This window comes from Pteropus medius, unplaced genomic scaffold, assembly GCF_902729225.1.
Source record: "Pteropus medius unplaced genomic scaffold, Ma_sr-lr_union100, whole genome shotgun sequence".
NCBI classification, from domain to species: Eukaryota; Metazoa; Chordata; class Mammalia; order Chiroptera; family Pteropodidae; genus Pteropus; species Pteropus medius.
In genome coordinates, this window is record NW_024347791.1 from 25428127 (window position 1) to 25449100 (window position 20974).

General features: G+C 35.8%; 2 protein-coding genes across 5 annotated transcripts in view; one reads left to right on the forward strand and one right to left on the reverse strand.

Annotated features, from left to right (window-relative positions):
- The window catches only part of ZNF654 (zinc finger protein 654), a 73336-nt gene extending 59878 nt beyond the window's left edge, over window positions 1-13458 (reverse strand). Inside the window, exon 1 of one of the 2 annotated variants that reach the window (XM_039878253.1) lies at window positions 13201-13458. Coding sequence is in view for 1 of the 2 variants with exons in the window: in XM_039878252.1 (XP_039734186.1) it covers window positions 13201-13389 (189 nt within the window). In the remaining variant the exon portion in view is untranslated. The remainder of the gene's footprint in view (window positions 1-13200) is intronic. The other variant, XM_039878252.1, reaches the window with a different exon arrangement.
- Window positions 13459-13736: 278 nt separating this feature from the next.
- CGGBP1 (CGG triplet repeat binding protein 1) lies at window positions 13737-20515 on the forward strand. Of its 3 annotated transcripts, none has more exons than XM_039878258.1 (3): window positions 13737-13824; window positions 14530-14763; window positions 16629-20515. In XM_039878258.1, the coding sequence occupies exon 3, from the start codon at window positions 16648-16650 to the stop codon at window positions 17149-17151; it is 504 nt and encodes a 167-aa protein (XP_039734192.1). In that variant the 5' UTR covers window positions 13737-13824; window positions 14530-14763; window positions 16629-16647; the 3' UTR covers window positions 17152-20515. The 3 variants fall into 3 exon arrangements, with proteins under 3 accessions (XP_039734192.1, XP_039734191.1, XP_039734193.1); XM_039878257.1 differs by having other exon boundaries at window positions 13783-13922; window positions 16629-20189; XM_039878259.1 differs by having other exon boundaries at window positions 13783-13922; window positions 14530-14732; window positions 16629-20189.
- The last annotated feature ends 459 nt before the right edge of the window (window positions 20516-20974 follow it).

The window sequence follows — 20974 nt, forward strand, 5'->3', positions numbered from 1 at the left end:
CTTCATTTTCACTGCCACTACCCAGCTAGGCCCTCAATTACTCTCTTGCTGAAATACTGCAATTGCTTCCTTTTTTTATCTAGGCTTTCGTTCTTTACCTCCTTTTGTCCAGCTTAAAACGAAATTTATGACTAATGATGGCACTGCTTTGCCCTTAAACCTTCAGATCTTCCTACGAAATTCAAACTCCTAAGCGAAGATCTGGACCAATCTATTTTTCTAATTATAATACTCGTAAATACTTACTTTTCTGAGTACACGTTGTAGTCCAGTGTATACCTTTGGTATGCATCAGAATCACCTGGAAAGCTTATGAAAAACAGAGACTGCTGGGCCCCAGCCCAAGTTTTGGATCCTGCAAAACTGAGGTGGAGCCAAGAATTGACATTACTGAGGTGTCCTGGGGGTGCTCCTACCACCAGGCTGGGTAAGCACGCTTTGAAGAACCATGACTCTAGACAATTAACTACCCCCAATCATAAATACACCATGCCGTCCACCTTTTCACAAATTATCCACTCTCCTTATAATGTCCTCCTACCCATACCACTTCCTTTTTTATGCCTATATTTTATACTAACGATTCTGTAAGACTCAATTCAAAGTTATTTCATCCACTAAAACTTTCCCAAATTATCTCTATTAGAAATACTGTAGTCTCTCCGAGTGAACTTTCAGAAGACTTAATATACATTGTTTTATTATATAAATACCTAACCACTATGCTGTGCACCTGAAATACAAAACATTGAATGTCAACTGTAATTGAAAAAAAAAATTAATATATATATTGTTGTAGTGGCACTACTCACCAGTTTCACTGTTTTAGGAATTATTGATATTTACTCATTCATTTATTCAAACCTTATTGAATACAAGTACCCTGATGCTTAGTAGGGTACGAATAAATACTGGATGGTGTTAAGTACCTTAAAAACCAATACAACACAAGGTAAGGGAGTAGTAGAGGTGGGATGCTACTGTATACTTTATCTGAAACGTTCAGAGAAGGCCTCCATTTCTTTTATAAAAGCAAAGTGGAAGAGAGTTCTAGAGCAAACATACACATATCCAAATGAAAAGTATTTCTGGCTGACAAAACAAAAGCCAAGTGCAAAGGCCAAGAGACAATAACATACTTATTCAAGTTGAAAGAGGGGCAAAAATGGTAAGTAGTGGAAGCACAGAGTAATGAGAGACAAGTCAAAGAGCTAGACAGGGACCAGATCACGAAGTCCCTGCAGTCCATTTTAAGAATGTGGGCTTTGACTTTGAGATAGAAAATCATGGAAGGTTTAGAAGAGAGCTCACTCACTTCTTTAAAAGGACTACCCTTGGCTGTGTGGAGAATAAACTGTGAAAAACTGGAAGCAGGGAAATAAAATAATCCAGGAGAAAGATGGCTGTGGTTTGGACCAAGGTCATAACAGTCAACACAGTAGTCAGATAAAACTTTTCTCCCTTACTAGATGATTCAGCTCCTTGAGAGCAGGAGTTGTGACCCTTTCCTCCTAAATTCCCTATAATCATTAGGGTGAAGCGTTTCACATAGTACCGAGCCAATTTTTTTCTTTTGGCAATACTTTCTACAACACTTTTATCATACTTTATCTAGGTCTATGCCTAAAATAATTAAAGGTAATTCACTTGATATTAAGAAAAATTACATACTGTCAGACAGATACATATGCAGCGTTTTATAAGCATCTACTATGAACACTTAACAGTTGTTGAAGTTAACTTCAAAATATAAAAGACAAATCTCAAGAGTTACAAGACAAAATGGCTTCAGATAATATAATTTTTAAGAAACTGTCGATAGAATAATTTCATTTTTTTTTTTCATAAAATCAAGAGTTAAGGGACTACACAGTCAGAGTTAAGTGCCAACAAGGGAAGCAAAAATTGCATATCCATTCTTAAGTTCATAAACACAGGATGACATAGTAAGAAATCAAAATAAAAAATCATGAATGAGTTTTAAGATTTTTACAACCCATTTCTACCTAAATTTTTTCACAACTTTCTTCTCTCTTGATTTAAGCTATGTACGCTCACTGTAGCAAATGTAATAGATGAAAAAAAATCATACATCATTGTACTGCCCACATATAAACACTATTAACATCTTAGTATATTTCCCTTTTTTAGCTGTGTGATTTGGTGTTAGTTGATTAACCTCTCTGAATCTCAGATGCATCATTAATAAAATGAAGATAAAAACAGTCCCTGTCTCACAGAGTTGTCATAAAGAATAAATGAGAATCTAAGCCAGGAGCTGACAAACTTTTTCTTAAAGGGCCAGAAAGCAGCTAATGTCACACATTCTCCATCCCAACCACTCAACATGGCTGTTGTATCATGAAAGCAGCCACAGAAAATATAAATAGGCATATGCCAATAACGTTTTATTTGCAAAAAACAGGTAGTGCTTCTTATATCACAATGACTTACAGCAAAGGTCCATAACCTTTTGGGGTGTTTGGATTGTTGTTGGGCTGTGCTTGTTTAGCAAGTTTTGAAATTCTTAAGAGAATCTGATAAAAACAAAAAATGAACAAATGATGTTAGACCTGCTCACCAAGAAAATGCAAATATAACTTTTTGCAAATAATTTCAGAGAATTCACAGACTTCTGGAAGTAAATGAATGGTTCCGAAGGATTATCATCAAGAAATCCTGTTTCTAGTGAAGCAGCTCATTTGATTTTTCTTTATAGCACTTTCCTCCTCTAAAATTATGTGAATACAGTGGGAATGGACTAGCCTAATTAAAATTGTGTAATCCTGTTACAAATTTTTCTACCTAATTTTTTTATTTTCCTTGGTCATTATATAGTTATTGAAAACATCATTTTTAAAGCTGAATAACATTTTAGTTTATGAGAGCTGAGAAGCTTTCAACTATTTTAGATGTTCTAGTTTCTTTTCCATTTTTGATTAATTCCTTTTATTAATTAAAATCGGTGTTATGATGAAGTTCTATGTCCAAATTTATATTTCCTCAGAAATTAATGCTATAAGGAAAATTATCAAGTCAAAAGGTAGAAATTATTTTTAACATTTCTAATATATTTTGGTGAATAATGGTCCAGAAAAGTTGTGGTGATTTTTATTCCCACCAGCTGAAAATGAGATATCCATTTCACCACACCCTCATGAGCATGGAATATAAATTTTAGACTTTACTAATGAGTTCTAGAACCTGAGATATCATTAGCAAGAATTTTCAAAGCACGGTAAAAGGACAGATAATCAAATCTAAATGCATATCCATTGTACTCTGGATTACTAAGATTTCCAGATCTTCAAGGTTAAATCTGAATGCCACTGAGACTGAACCTTTAAAATTTAATCACTCAGGATACTCGTCTAAAACATTCTATATCTTTCTGCAAGAACACAAGATAAATAACATAAAATAACTTCTACTGGTTGTAATCATCATAACTCTTGTGAATAACCACTACAGTGGGCCACTGCTTCTGAGAGAAGGATATCCCATTCAAGTGGGCTGGAAAAAATAAAAGCATTGAGAGTCACTTCTTATAGGGAATTTTTGATAGCTCAGTTTGATTTCTTTTCACTTTCTTATATTCATGAACATCTTTAGTTATTGTGCTGCCCTGAGTCTTTTAAAATCACTTCTACTTGGTCAGTAACTTCTTTGGTATGCTATATTGAATAGATGTGCACAAATGCTATAATGAATACCAAATGCATATCCTCAGATGCAATATAATGTGCATATATTAGAATAGCTAAGTACATGGGCTCTTGACAGTCAGACTGGCCAGATTCCAATGTGACTTGTACATACTAGGTATGTTTACTTAGTCAAGCCATTTAATCTCTCTCATCTTAGTTTCCTGATCTGTAAAATGAGAACAATGGTACATATCCTGTAGGACAATGGATTAAATTAGATAAAACAGGTAAAGGACTTATCATAGTACCTGATACACGGTTGAGTTATGTACATCTACAGAGCAATATGAGTTATATACATCTACAGAGCATTCCAATAAAATAACTAAACCTTCCGGATACTAAAACATAACACACACATATTGAATCACTGGCAACAGTGATTAGAGAGTATTTAGAACATTTCAACTTTGGTGTAACCAAAACAGACACTGGTTAATTTTAGTAAACTCCAGTTAGGGAAATATATATTAATAAACTGTTAATATGGTTAATATGTACCTTAGTTATTAGGACATTACATATACCCATATACATGCACAAATTTTCACAAGTGCATAGAGCAATGTTGTATGCCTATTAATATCTACTGATAGAACTACTTCTCTTTCTTCTCTATATTTTCTTTTCACTTCTCTGTACTGTACTATTTTATCCTTACTGGTGCCAGAAAATGAGCCTGTTTTCATACTAATTGTGTTCTCCATGCCTTCCACACAGATAAACACTGCAGAACAAAAGTACAGACTAGTGGTCATCCATAATTGGCACACTCAAATGATTCTGTAGGCCAATTCAGTCTACCACTCTAAGAAGCTACTATTATAGACCTCCATTTACCTTTCATCTCCAACTACCTCCAAGGTATTCTCAACAGATGAACTTTCCTCCTACCCCAAAGCTCCTACATAAAGGAACCCCCTCCCTTGTGCTTTGAATCTTGTTCTTCCTTTCCTTTTTGGAATCTTATTTTATACATTATCCCCTCCTTCTTTTGTAGATTTATCTCTTCCTTTCAAATGCATGTCTCATCAGATTTTAAACATGCCAAACTCTCATCATTTTAAAAAAATCCTCACCTTCAATACACAACACGTCTCCAGCTCCCACCCATATCTTTCCTTCTCCTTTATAAATTATCTATACTTACTGGCTCTATTTCTTTACCTCTCACTCTTCAAACTACTCCACTCTGACTCCTGCTCCCATCACTACAACAAAATAGCTCTGCTTAAAGTCACCAAAAACCTCCGTGTAACTCAGTGGCTTGCTTGTGATACCAGTTACCATTCACACCATCCTAAAATATTCCCTTCCCATGTCTTCTGTGACACCACAGTTCCTTGGTTTTCTCCAATCTCTTTAATAACTAATCCTTCTCAGACTTCATTTGAAGACACAACCTTTCCTACAAGGCCATTTAACTGTGGAGTTTCTGAAGCTTCACTTCTAAGTCCTTTTCTTTTCCTACTCTATTATTTCTCTCTGTGAGCTCATTCACACACATGGCTTCAAATACCATCCATACAGCTCTGATGACCACATCTCACTTTTGATCTCTGGATTCTGTAAATCCCAACTATCTTTAAGATCTCTCCTTGGATAAGGAAAGTCACCTTGAATTCAATGTGTTCAAACTAAACCAAAGAATCTTAGCAGAGTTCAACTTGCCCAAGAATTCAAAAATAGGCAAAAGCCTCTTATTAGCCCCATCTTACAGTAATCCCCCTCTTATCCCCAGTTTCACTTTCCACAGTTTCAGTTTATCCACGGTTAACTGCAGTCCAAAAATATCAGATGGAAAATTCCAGAAATAAACAATTCATAAGTTTTAAATTACACACCATTCTGAAAAGCATGATATCTTGTGCAGTCTTGCACCTTCCCTCCCAGGACGTGGACCATCCCTTTGTCCAGTGTATCCACCTCACTTCATCTTATCACGTGAGCATTGTATCATTTCACATCATCACAAGAAGGGTGAGTACAGTCCAATAAAAATATTTTGAGAGAGACCACTTTTATTACAATATATTATTATAATTCTTCTATTTTATTATTAGTTGTTAATCTCTTACTGTGCCTAACTTATAAACTTTATCACAGGTAGGTATGTACAGGAAAAAAAAACAGTATATACAGGGTTTGGTACCAACTATGGTTTCAGGCATCCACTGGGGGTCTTGAAATGTATCCCCCATGGATAAGGGGGTACTACTGTTGTACACCTTTTCTTTATAGAACTTATCAGTTGTAACTGTATGCAAAAATAAAGCCTGTTTGCTTACCACTATATGCCAGTGCCTCATCTAACCTACAAGTTTCAACCCTAACATCAATGACTCCCTTCTCTATTGCTTAGATGGGAGAGTCTTTCAGCTATTTCCATATTCATCACTGCTCTGGAGAGTTGACGGTATTGAGTGTTAGAGAGTATTAAAGTCCTGGACTTTAGGACCTTATGTAACACATTATACAGATCCATCTCCTCTCATATTTAGTTTGTCACCAGTGTTCCACCATGGCTTTGATCAGGTGACACTAACTGGGTCTCATCTTAAGAGAGGAGATCCATACAGAATATTCTGCTGAAATGATGAACTGACCTGTCAGAGAAAAAGGGAGGCAAAAAATCTATGTGATATATATTATATGAAAGGTGAAGGTTCTCTTGTATTAGAATTTACTAGAAATTATAAAACTTAAACTCTCCAATTTTGATAAATAGAATTGATATTTACTCAAACAAATTACCTTAGATTTTAAATATCCTAATATCAATATACATTTAAAATGGGATATCGAATGACATATTTTACTGATCACATTTTATTTTTTCAAATATCTCGCCAGACACATATTTTACCAAGGCTTTCTTAAATTTAATTTAAAATTCTGCTTTTTGCTTTTGTTTGTAATTGTTAAAGTAAGATTTCACATGTTTTGGCAGAAAATCAAAAGATTTAGTGCCAGCAAAACCAGTGCAACTGGTGCCTTACTTCTGTTTGGCAGAATTTTAAAATGACAGTATCATTAAAAAACTTAAAAGCAGTGAACTTCATTTAAAGAGGTTACTTAAGATTAAGATCTCATTGGTTAACCTAAAATGACCTTCATAAGTTCACATAATCAAAAAGCATTTCATATATTTTTGAAAAACAAAGTAGTTAAAATTTCATCATACTCAAAATAATCTTGCATTTACTCACAGAAAATAAACAATATCTAAGGTAGAGAGAGAAAAAAATAAAATGTATTTCTTATTGTACTTTATTTTTCCTGATTTGGCAGTAGGTATTATCAAAACATAAAAATAAAAAATAGTTAAATGTAAAGATAAAAATAAAATTCAGCACTAAACATATTACTAAGAAGTTAGCAACTGTTAAAAGTTTGGCATATTTGTTTTTAGTCTTTTTTTATTTATAAAGGTGAAATTACCCATTTCTTGTGTCTTTTCAGTAATTATTTCACCATGAACAGTTTCCTATATGAATAGTCTTTAAAAACATGACTGTTAAGAGAACATAAGATTCCATTATATGTAACAACTCCCCTAATTTTGGTCAATAAGTTTATTTTCAATGATTTGCTATTACAAATATCATTACGAACAATGAGTACAATTCAGTTCTAAAAATCAACCTAAAAAAGCATTAAACAATCGCCACAAAGAATTTAGGCCCCCAAATACAGCCACCAAGATCTAGAGTTCATTTGGTTTTGTTTTTCCTAATTATAATAAAAAGTTAATGTCTTTCCATGAAATTCACCTTTTATGAACATTGGAAATGAACCAAATGTGTCAATTTTTGAAAACAATTTTAAAAACCACTAAAATTTTAATTTGCAATTTAGTAATAAAAATAATTTTGCCAAAAAGAACACATAAAAGTAAATTCATGTGATGAAATTATTTCTAGCTCTGAATATTCACTACATAGTAGATCAGGAAGAAGGATACTCTTTCAAAACTAAATAAATCACTGTGAATTAGTTTCAATACTTTTCATCATCTTTCTTATGTATTATTCTTTATTGAGCTAAAAAACTAATTTGAGATTTCTAGTTAAATGTGGCAAAATGAACATTTACTTCTGCTCCCACTCAAAACTCCACTAAAAAAACAGTAAAAATATGTTTGTTTTAAAAGACCTAAACCCATAAAGAGAAAACAACTAAAAAGGAGAGATGACCACATTTGGGTAGCTATTATTTAGAAAGGAGGGAGGAAGTTCAGGAACAAGCTGATTCGTGAAGAATCCCAGGAATCTGAAACACCACAGACCTCTAAAAATGGAGGTGAAAGTAGACTCAAAAAGAGAACGATCAGTTGAACATCTCCCCTAGGGCCCCTCCCCTGTTAGACCAATAGTAACTCCTAATTCTTTGGAGAGGCTGAACTCATAATGGGGCAGAGAAGGAAAGGATTAGAGAGAAGGAAGGGGATAAAAGAGAACGCAGGGTAAAATCAAAATGTACACACTGAACAGTAAGATAGATGGTAAAGTAGTCCTCACTTCTTCTGTCAACTAGGCTAAATGATCATATCTAGAAGTAGGAAAAAAAATTATAACCATAGAGGTAAATATTATAAAAACTAAGAGTTGCAAGTGATTGCCTCTGGGGAATATGTGAGGAAGGAGAGGGACAGAGTATGAATTGCTATTTTTTATTATATGCTTTGGGGAAAAAAAAAAAACTAGTTGCCTCTACAATATCCATTCTTATTTTCTTCCTTCCTTCCTAACAGTCATAGACATGTGTTTATCAAGGAGAAAAAATACAAAACAAAAAACAACAATTTCCTAAATTTCCTAACATTCTTTTCAGATGGAGATAGCTAATAAGACAAAAGGGGTAGTTACTAAGATTTAGTGCAAGATATTTGAGGCTTACCACAGAATTACTCTGATATGCTACTTGGAGCTCAGATGTGATGGCTGGAACTCCAGCAACTATATTGGAACATGAGGCGACCTTGAGATAAGACAGGGATGACTGATAAGAAAGAAATAGCAAATGATAGTGCAATGATGATAAAGCCATCATAACATCCCCACGCTATCTATTTGAGACTTTTCACATGAGTAATAAATGGTACTATTGTTTAAGATATTCAAGTAAGGTCTCTATTAGCAGCAAAATGCAATTCCTGATATGTAAGCCTTATGTGGCTTTTTAAACTAAGTATACATAAAGCATTTATAAAAATTAAAAGTATTTTTTTAATATCTCAATTAATAAGAATTACTTAAGATGTATTATATCCTAAAAAATTACTCAAAGAACTATGAATTCTATACAATGACTAAGAGATAAGGATTGTATTTTTCTAAAACAATTAAATTTTAATTTCTCTAAAGAAACATTAGTATGTATCTTTTAAAATCATGAGGCAAACCTTTTTTTCTGTTAGATTGTATCTTAGACAGCTAGTAAAGTGTCTAGTACACAGAAGTTGTTTCAAGTTATTTGAGGATCATTAAATACTTTTTTTTTTTTTTGCCACTTATATCAGCATTATAGATACAAAGTATCCACTAAGAGTTCCCAAGTAAAAGTAGAGCAGGGTTTCTCAGCTTTGGCACTGCTGATATTTTGGACCAGATTCTTTGTTGTTGGGGCTGCCCTGCACATTCTAGGATGTTCAACAGCATCCCTGGCCTCTATCCACTATATGACAGTACCAAATCCACACCCCCGTCAGGACAATCAAAAGTATCTCCAGACATTGCCAGTGTCCTCTACAGGAAACAAAATCTCTGAGAAAAAAATCATTTAGTACTTTATCAGCAGCGTTTGGCTTTTCTACTTAAATAACAGAATTTTAGAATTGTAACATTTCTAAAGTTTATTGTGGGATACAAAATATATGTGACCTACCGATTAGATTATCTCTAATGTCCCTCTTAAACCTTCAGAGGATTTCACATAAGAAATATTAGCTTCTATTTATTTAAGCCTATCTATGTCCTAGGTACACTACCAAGTACTTTCTCTCATTTTATACTTATGACATCCTCATGAGATGACTATTAACCCCACTGTAGTAAGAAACAATTTTAAAGCCTATTTTAATAAACATGTCAGAGTGTTTCCAGAAATACTTATCATTTGCTATATTCATTCTGGAACTGAATTAAAAAGAAAGAACTGAATTAAAAAGAAAGTACTTTAACTTGCTTAGTTTACAATCAATTTGTGGTCAAAACATTTTGATATATCTAGCAACAAAATAAAGTGAATTACGACAACCTTCAAGAATTGGGGAAATGTTCACAGCACCTAACAAGTCAGAGAAATAATAATTATCAGACTGTTTCTCAAAATATTTTTTACACTGTTCCATAATAAAGAGTACTTTTAATTTTTTTCATCCATGATTCCCTAAGTATGAGTATGAGTATGTCCAGGAACTTTTTTCCTCCTTTGCACAACTTGCCCAAAATAAGTCACTTTATAATCATTTGAGAATTCATTTGTAATCTCAAATCCACCTTTCAGTAGAAATTGAATGCTGGGTTCAAATCCCAGTTGATCCACCTACCAGAACTGAAGACTAGTTAACTTGTTCACATTTCAAGTTCAACTATGCAATTTACATAATAAGACCCATCTGAAGGTCTTAAGAGTTAGTAGGCCCTCAATAAAAATCAATTTCTCCTTCCTTTTACCCTCAAAGTAAATATCAGTTAAGAGCCAATTCTATTTAAGCATTTGAGAGTCTACTAATAAGAGCCAAGGGAAGATGTAATAGTGGCACTTAGTCAGACATTATACCGTGTAACTCTTTGAAAAATCAACACTTTCAATCTCCCAAATCCATCATCACAAAAATCAGCTGAAGTCTAAGGGACTATTCCCTTAGTTTGAGATTTTATAATTACTAGTATTGCTTCTCAAACAGAGAAGTATATCATCAAATACACTTGAATGCATGCATAATTTATCACTTATAATATCTACTGTCTTCTGTTTTACTTTTCCTTGTGGTAAAAGACACAAGAACCTCTCTTGAAGTGTTCCTTCCTCTCTTCCTTCACCCACACACTGCCAAGAAATTTTTATTCACATTTCTCTTTTAAAGGAGGAAGATAAATTAGAGCCTTTCTTCTCATTTCCAGGCTGTGTGTATAAGTCATATATTTAGTTAACCTGTCATCCGCCCAAGTCCATATTATCTATTTTATAGATTATTCACAATTAAATCATTTACTAATGAATGCAAATTACTTAACACTCCCCTTAGTAAATATTAAGAAACCAAATGTTTTAAAACATACATACATACACACACAATCTTTGGGAAATAGATTATATAATCTACTTTCCTTACTGGCAAATAAAACAATACTACCATACTACTAGAATTTTATTAATCAATGAATAAAATTCAACTTAATATAGGTAATCTTTTATTCTGTCTTAAAGTTTTAATACAAAAAAGGACTTTATAAAGCTCACCTGCATGGTGGAACCAGGACAGGAATCTTAAGAACAGATCTATTGCTCATCTAGAGTATTATAAAATATATAATGAGATTTCAAGTAAAAGTTGGTAACATGAAAGTATGTCAGTATAACATAAATTTAGCAATGTGAAATAAAAGTTAAGTTCTTCCTGTATAGTTTTATTTCCTTGCATATTTAGGAGGTAATGGACTTGTTTAAGTAGTCAACATTTGTTTTTAAAATAGTTTACTGTCACTTTGCAGACACTATATTTCACAGGTTAAATGTAGTCATTTGTTCTTAAGACTGATTTCAAAAAACAGAGTAAGAGTAGTTCTCTAAAAATGTTCTGATTCTCAAATAAAATTTCAAATTCTACAACAATTAAAGGTTATCTGATCAAGTAAATTAAAGCTAAAGGTAACCAAAACCAAGTTGCTCATTCGTAATATTAAAAGCAAAACATAGGGAAAAAAATAAAAACTTTCTGCCTGTGAGTCTATTAAAAAGGTCAATTATTTAAAATTCCTGTAGATACGACGTTTACCGATAACATTTTTTCTAGATGTAAAATGCATCAAAGACAAGTACTATAAAGGTACTGAACCTCTGAATCCAGTGAATGCCACTACCAAAAAAAAAAAAATACACTTTTGAAAAAGTCACTAAATAGAGAGCAATGCCAAAGAAAACTGATACACCCTTCTACACCAACACAATTTCCACCTTCAAGCCAACTTATCTATGGGAGGAATGAAATCAAAATCAAAACAATTTAAGTATTAAAAACTTATCTGAAAATTTCAACTTCATCCTTTTGCTTTCAATGCCTGCAAAGGCATAAAATCAAATTTCAGCAAATATGATGCCCACTTCTTGTTAACTTTATTTCCTACTTGTTACCAGAATGAAATTAATAGCTAACTTTAATTAATATGTGAAGGTTCCAATAACCTGTCCAAGGTAACATAACTAGGAAGTGGTGACGCCAATATGTGAACGAACTCTATATGTCCAAGATAATAAAATTTAAAAAAAAAGGAATAGTGTGAAAAAGGAGAACTTTTTTTCCAAAACAGTTTGCAAAACAAGACTGTTGTGAATGAGAAAATGTTTAAACTATAAATATACGTAGATGTGAATGTAGATTACACAACTTTTACCCCTAGACGAACACTTTGATGCTATATTTGATTATGGTCAAACACTTTAAACTACATCAATCGCAGTGGCAGTCGACTTAGTAAATAACTTACTGTCATTGTGCGGACACTGTATTGTATAGGCTAAATACATTGTAATTTAAAGAATGAGGGCGATGGTGATGCAACGAGAGCAATAGTTTAAGGAAAATTACTTTCTCTATTAGTAGTTAATTAGAAAAAAAAGTGCGTGTGTCGGGGAAAGGGGTAAAAAAAAAAAAAAGATGACAATCACACTGTCTTAACCCCACCTCCCTAAAAAGTAACTAAATCATCGTGGGTAAACCAACAGAATTGACCCATTGGGATCTTGTGAGGGGATGACAGGAGACCCTAGCAGAGGGGGAGGGGTGGCAATGACAGGACAGGGAGCAGTAGAGAGATGGCATGCCTTCCGTCTCTGAAAAAGCGGAGAATACAGGGGGCTAGGGGCGGAGAAGGGAAGGCAGGAAATGTTGCCAGATTCCAAACGAGGTGAGAAGGAATAGGGTAGGAAACACAAGAAGGCGGGACCCTCAGGCAGAAAGAGGTTTGTCTGGGAAAGGGGAGGCATGTCAGTACTACAGTGCTTTCCTGCCAGCTGAACCCCTTTTTCAGCCCCTCCACTACCGACAAACTCACTTTCTCAGCAACCCTAAACCCACGGGTCATCCCCGTCTCGCTCCCCGCCCCCCAACCCAAGCCGGATAGGTGGAGGGGGAGCTTCACCCTCACTCTCCTTTTGGGTTGGTGGAGCAAGCACTGGACACAGCCCTGATTCGAGGACGAGAAGGCCAGGAGACACAGGGAGGCCCAGAACCCGGGTGACAAGTCCGAGCGGCCGACCAGCGCCTCACCTGACAGAAGCGTCGGCAGTAATCCCGACTGCTGATCCCAACGACGCCGCCACCGCAGCTGCTGTCGCCAATGCTGCCTTTGCCGTCGCCCGCAACTCTAAGCCCCGCAGGGCCTGGCGGGGACTCCACAATGGCCACAAGCTCTTCTCCGAGGCGTTCGGCCTCTTGGTCGCTCTCTTCCTCCGCCATGAGGCTCTCACCGCCCAGCGCGTACCAGCCCCTGCGCCGCCGCCGCCGCCGCCGCCGCCGTAGCTGCCTCGGCTAACCTCCTCCTCCTCTAGTTCCCTCCCCCTTCCCTCCGCCCTAGGCCGACTGGGGCCTCTGGTCTGGCTCTACTTCCGGCTCCGCCCACCCACGCCCCCAGTTTTCATTGGGCAAATCTAGCCGCCAATCAGGCACAGGCCCGCCTTTCCACTACCATTGGTCAAGTCAGCCGCCTGTTTGCTAGATCCGCTGTCCATTGGCCAATACTGCTCGGCGGTTGCTGGGGACCGCCCACGAGCTTTGCCATAGGCGGTGCAGGAGGACGGGGCGCGGCGGGGGACACGGCGGCCGCCGCGGGGCTCGATCGGACTACGGCAGCGACGGTGGCGACGGCGACGGCGACGGCGGCGGCGGCGGCGGGTCCTCCTTTCTCACCCCTTGCTCCTCCTTTTCTTCCTCCTCTTTTCCTTTCCGGCCGGGTCTCATCCACTTCCCCTACCGGCAGCCCGGATCCCACGGTACCGAGAAGCTAGGGAGGCCAAGGGTGGGCCCGGCCGTTTGTGCGGGCTTTGGGCCCGGGGCCTTCCGTCCCTAAGTGGGAGCCGGGGGCGGGGCTGGGGCGCCGTTGTCGGCGGGAGGAAGAGGGAGGAGACGGGAAGCCTGACAGCGGCCGCCTCCGTCAGGCGCCTTACCGCCTCCTCCCCTGAGACTGCCGCCAACTCGGCTGTCGAGTTGCCGGGCCCACGGCGGGCAGCTGAGACTTGGCCCTGCCCAGCTAGCGGGGCAGGGGCGGTGGGGCGCTGGCGTGCTAGGGTCCGCGCGGGAGGAGGGCGTATAGACTGCGAGAAAGTCCCGCGCCCCGCCTTTCCCTCCCCCACCCCCCAACCCTTGGGCCTTGGGCGGTGGAGGAGATTCAAAGCGGGGCATACTACTGAGAAGAGACTGAGTTGAGGAGTGTTGGGGTAAACGTTGGGATCCGGATATGTGGTCTGGAGTTTCCTAAAGGGAGCGGTTTTAAAGACACCTGCATGGTGGCTGTTGTTGACGTTGTTCATCTTTTCATCCACCCTTCTTTCTTTCCCCGTCCCCCATTTTTTCTTTCCATTTGTTTTTCGTGTATTACAGTAAAGGCATGACTTCCCGGCACCGCAGGGAAAATAGGGTGCAAGCCCAGAAACTGTTTCCCCACCACCACTTGTTGAAAAACTGATTTGAAAGCGTCTCTGGTTTGAACAAACGGAAAGTGCCAGATTTCATGCCTCTCTGCTCTTACGCTGGGGACCATTTACTCCTAAGTATCAAGACGAAAAATACTGGAAACTAATCCGGTAAACTTCTGATGACTTTTATTTTGATCTAGTAAGTGATTTGCTGCTTCTCTTTTGTTGGCTAATTCCTGCTCTTAACTTTTTAACTTCTGCATTTAAAATATCCTTTACCTTCTATTGAAAACAGTTTTGTTCTTCGTGTCTGTAAACTAGAGCATCCTCTACTGGGTGGATATTTGTTTCTGCAGTAAAACAAGCAGACTTGTGAAAGTTACAAGACATTGGAATTTATAGGCTGTTCACATTATCACAAGTGATTGAGCATTATTCTTCAGAGAAAAACGAACGTGTTTCTTAAAGTTTAAAATCAAAATATTTAAAGACAGAAGACGTTTCCCATAGAAAGATTTAGGCATTACTGGGCACAAATATTTAATGTTTTTCATAACTAGTTCAGAGCCATTAATCATAATTGGGACTGATTTGTTACAGGATTATAAAATATAAACTGTTAACTGAAAGTGCAAACGTGTAATGGTTATACTCTAACTACTTTACGAGGCAGGAAACCTGTAGCCAAACACAATATGTGGCGCATGAAAACCATGCATTAAACAGATTTTTTAATGGAAAAAAAAAAAAAAGGAATTAAACCTATTAAAACCTAAGCCTTATCATAATTTCTAGAATTTCTGTGAAATATTTAGTGCTCTGAGTTTGATGTCTATAAATGTCTAACACAGTGGCAATTTATAATTTTTTTTGAGAGAGAGCATGTTATCCAGCTATGAATTTTTTGGTATAGATTAATGTCATTTCTGATTATACTTATAAAGCATAGTTCTTATGAACACACTTAGGAATTTATGTCTTAATGTATTTATACAGAACGGAATTCCACCTTGAATTCTGTGAAATTCATTATAATTTCTTATATCTAGGTTAATTTAAAAGCTTAGCCCAAAAGCATAGATAGCCCCAAGAAACAAACGGTTGCCACCAACATTTGTTCACTATCTCATGTTTTCAGTGCCTATAACATCATGACTTTGGCAATGATCATAAAAGTTCGTTATTAGGATAAACTTAGAAATTATTAAGCTGATTCTGAGTTAAGTATTTGAGAAAATAATGAAGATAACCATTTACTTATTTCATCAACAAATTGTGATTGACCATCTATCATATACTAGGCACTATGTTAATAAGTTTTTAGTTTTGTTCTAACTTACAAGTTAATAAGTGAAAAATTAACAAATTAGTCTAGTGAAAACAAGTGTTAGAAGAAGCACTTTGCATATCTTGATCATTACCTTTGGAAAAACTTAATAGAGGTATGTATGTATTAAAAAATGACTGATTTTGAACTTTCCTTTTTGGCTTTAAAATTTTATGTCATTGTTCCTGATGTTAATTGCATTTGGTTTGTCTTAGTTTTTACCTTTTTTCTCAGTGCAATTTCAGAGATTATATTCATCTTCATGTAAAATTCTGCCATTTTAGTTGCCCACCTGTTTGAACAAACTTTGTTTACAATTCCCTACAATTGTGTCTCTAAAATTAGTTGCCCCAGAACTGCAAAGGAAAAGAAGCTGTTTTAAACCTAAATACATATCTGATTTGGATGAGTTAATATAAATAATACCCTAAATATTGACCTGTGATTAAATTTTCCTAAATGATAGTGACATCTAAGATAGTTGAAGTTCTTTTTTCATGGTTCTAATATATTTGAATTTCCTCAAAATCAAGGAATGGACCTAGTTGTTACTAGTAACTTGCTCTGGTTTTGCTTTCCCTTACATATTCCAGATAAGTTAAGACTTAATGGACACGGTTTATTAATTTGATGTTTTTTCTGAAGTCTTTAATCTTAAAAGTGTTTATACTTTCCTTTTATTAATTGCTGCCTGAATGAACTGTTGCTATAACACTTTGTTTCTTTTGTCTTGAAAGAACCTTATTCAAAGTCAGAATGGAAAGATTTGTTGTGACAGCACCACCTGCTCGAAACCGTTCTAAGACTGCTTTGTATGTGACTCCCCTGGATCGAGTCACTGAGTTTGGAGGTGAGCTGCACGAAGATGGAGGAAAACTCTTCTGCACTTCTTGCAATGTGGTTCTCAATCATGTTCGCAAGTCTGCCATTAGTGACCATCTCAAGTCAAAGACTCATACCAAGAGGAAGGCAGAATTTGAAGAGCAGAATGTGAGAAAGAAGCAGAGGCCCCTAACTGCATCCCTTCAGTGCAACAGTACTGCACAAACAGAGAAAGTCAGTGTTATCCAGGACTTTGTGAAAATGTGCCTGGAAGCCAATATCCCACTTGAGAAGGCTGATCACCCAGCAGTCCGTGCTTTCCTGTCTCGCCATGTGAAGAATGGAGGCTCCATACCTAAGTCAGACCAGCTGAGAAGAGCATATCTGCCCGATGGATATGAGAATGAGAATCAACTCCTCAACTCACAAGATTGTTGACAAGGTTACCACCATTGTGATCAAGATAAATAATGTGGAGTATTAAAGTTATGTGTTGATTGTGTGGTTCATTTTTATATTTATTTCATTTAAAATCATGTGATGCAGAATAGTTTTGCAATGTGTATATAGTTGCAGGCAAAAAAAAAAACAAAAAACAAAAAAAACCACCGTAAAACTTATTGTTGATTTTAGTCACCAATGGTGTAAAGCAAAACTTAGGGTTTAGAGTGTGCTAGGATACCTTAAACCTGATGGTTATCTTTAAAATGGATGGTTTTTCTCCTGAAATGTTTGTGCATGGAAGAACTGCCCTGCCTTTTTACCCTATTGCCATGTATGATTATTCCTTGTGAGATTACTTAATTACTTCGATTGAAGACTAGCCTAGGAAATTGAAGCTGCTGCCAGGCAACACCACTTACAGTAACTTAAAAGCATTATTTCTGATTAGAGGATCCTCTTCAAAAAAGAAGGGATGGTGGGAAACTGTTCTTGTATCTTCAGATCCCTAGCAGACTTTATATCAAACCATACTTTATTTGTATATGATGTAGTTAACTATCCTTCAGTTGCTCAGTCTTTTCTTCCCCTTTTTAAAGGCTTATTGTATTTAGTAGCAGCTTCAGATGACCAAAAGACTAAAATCTTTCTTTTAATGTCAGTGCCAAAAGCCATAGGGAATTTTGCAGTGACATGATTTTAGTCTCTTACTATAGAAACGAGTTTTTGAACCATAGCTTTCAAGTATTTTGAATTTGTAAGTTTTTTTTTTTTAATGTCTCGTTAGAAGACTTCAGGATTGGCATTTTAATTTAAACAGGTAGACATTTTATGATTGAGTTTTCTGTTTTTACAGAAAATTAGTAATTTGGGGCTGATAATAAGGAAATTACTTTCTATAATTTTTCCATATGATTTTATAAGAGTTTAGGAGAAATAGACTAGAAACAGGTTTACTTTCACTTTTATGTGCTTTGCCTCTGGTGATACAAGGTTTTTAAACAATGGTAAACAATCGTCTAAAAATACTGGCAAAATTTTTGTAGTAGATATCTGGCAGTATCCTGCATAACTGTTTGGGTGAGGAAATAATCAGTTCTGTTAAAGGTCAACCATGTTCAGGTAATGATCTTTATCTGAATCTCACTATCCTTTAAGGTTATCAAAGTAGCTTAATTAGCCCAGTTATGTCCTCTTTGTTGGAGACCCAAATTGTATTTTTTAAAAACTAAACAGCTGAAAACTTGGAATAGAGCTTTAAAAAAATATCTTACATTCTTTGAAAACATTCAAGTTAAAATACTTATAAAATATATTTCTATTGCAAAACATTGACAAATGATGTCCTATGGGAGTTATCGTTGAGGTCATTTTACCACATCTTCATTTTAAAGCCAAAGTGAGTAAGAACAAGGTTAGATATATTTTTCAGAAACAGCTTTCCATGCATAAGTTTATTTTACAGACTTAAGTTCCTAGTTCAGGTGGTCACAAATGCCCATCTGATTTTAGATTTTATGTAGAAATTTTGTTATTTCATTTTAAATATGCCTGCCACCCCCATCCCCCAAAATCACTTGTCAAAATTTGAACTACCAATTTTTCTCATGTTCAGTTAAAGTAGCACAATAAATGCCTGGAGTAGTACTCTCATTGATAAAGCACATACATGAAACCAGCAGTAAAACAACCAAAATGTGCTTTGCTTTTACTTCCTCTAGTAAAGAATTTGCAGGCAACCATGCTTAAGTTACCTATAATGTTAGAAGGTCTAAGAAGCTGGGAAGATAATAAAATTGAGTTTTATAGCACTATTTTCAGAATACAGAAAGTTAGATACACAATCATTCTAATTTTTCAAAATTCTGTGTGATTCAGACTGCTCCCTATTTGGATATTAATTTGCACGGACAGCAAACATATAGTGGCAGAACAGCTTTGAGTAGTCTTAAGCAGTAAAATTGGATAATGTTCCACTGGAAAAACAATAATTCACATCTGAGTTTCTAGTAGTTACTGATGTGTTGGTCATTTAGGTCTCGAATGTCTTAATGTATTTCTCCAGGCTTCTAACTATTCCTGCATACCTATATCTAGGGACATAAGCCATCCACCAGTTGGGATTATATCATGTCCTTAGAAGCATTTTCCATCCTGTTGTGTAGGTTTAATATGTTTCTTTACTGATAATAAAATTTCGTTTCCTGAAACTGGTTAACTTTGTCTCAAATGGATAAAGCAGAATGGTTGTTGTAGCCTGCTCAAACGAACAATTCTCGTAAAACCATGGTTGGCATATGTTAGATAACAAATGAGAATGTCTAAGAGGTGCATTGCTGCGATTGAGGTGTAGTGGATGTGTGTACAGAAGCTTTCAATCTTAACTATATAGTGTTAGTGTGATGCTATACTATTGGGAAAATAGCAATTTTTTTTCTACTTTATAAGTTGTATGCATAAAAAAGATTTGTAATGTTTCGTTTATAAACTGCCTTCAACACATGCTTACCTGTTAATAGTGTTTTATCAAAGTATGGTAGTGTGTCTTTCAGAATTTCACTCTATCTATGCTTACAGTAAATAGTTCCCGGCTTGTTGAAATGTTCAATTCCTTGTTGGTTTCTTTTGATTCTTTGGGGCGTATACTAAGCCTGAAGGACATTGTAATCATTTCTTACCAGATGAAAACTGAGAAAGATTGTATATGCGAGCCTAAATAGTTATTTTATTCATTATCATCTTTGCGTAAGATTTTCTTTTGCAAACAAATGCTACTTCCAGTTAATACATTTGGCCCTACTTTTCAGGGACCAGAAAACTTTAAAGAAAAAGTTCTGCATCTTAGAATTGTAACCCATTAAGTACGGGCTTGGAATTGTTCTGAAGTATTCATTGCTTAAAAACTATTGTAAGTAACAGTTGGTAGGATCTCTACATAGAAAGCTCCATGTTAAAACCTTTGCCTGAAAGAATTTATATGTTAATGTTAATGGAAAACACATTTTAAACAAAATAAAATTTAAGGTGACCCAAAATGAAAGCCACAAACAATTCATTATTTGGTGCTTACTTAGTCTTTGTAAGGGCTCTCCGTGGTTTGACTTGCCCCAGCTGCCTTTAAATGAGTACAGATCACCTTCATTAAATAATTCATTCTATAATTTCATTGAAAATCTTAGCCTAGAATAAATTACTTTAGCTTTTGATCAGCACTGATTAAAATGTGAATAGTGAAGTGGCTACCTAAACTTTGGTTTATCTCAATCCATACTATCATAGACTTTTGAGGTAAATACAGTTCTTACCTAGTGGTATTCCACTTGTATCCAGAATATTGTATTCATTAAAATTTTGCTATGTTCATTTTTGTATTCCCGTGCTTTTTTTTTTTTTGCTCACGCATGTATTCTTAGTATAAATGTTACTTTTAAAGTTTTGTCTCTGACTTTTAGAAATAAATTTCGAAAAGAATTTGTTTCAGAAGTTTTAAAGCACATTTTTTTATGAGTGAATAACATTTCCAAAAGATTAACAGAATAATTCCAAAAGATCTAGAGAATTTTACTAATTGAGTTTTATTTTTCTATTATATCTGTATAGTTATTCATCCTTATGCCCAATATTAAAGCACATATTCTGTCAAGTTAGATTCACATTGTAGTTACAGATAGACCTTTCCAAAAAAAGTTATATAGGTAATGTTTAAGTAAAATTAGTGCTTATAATTGGGAACATTTTAATTTTCTACTTTTAGAAATACCAATTATCAAAGCCAAGCATAATTTGCATCTCATAAGTTTTATCAGGTTTTTGAAAGATT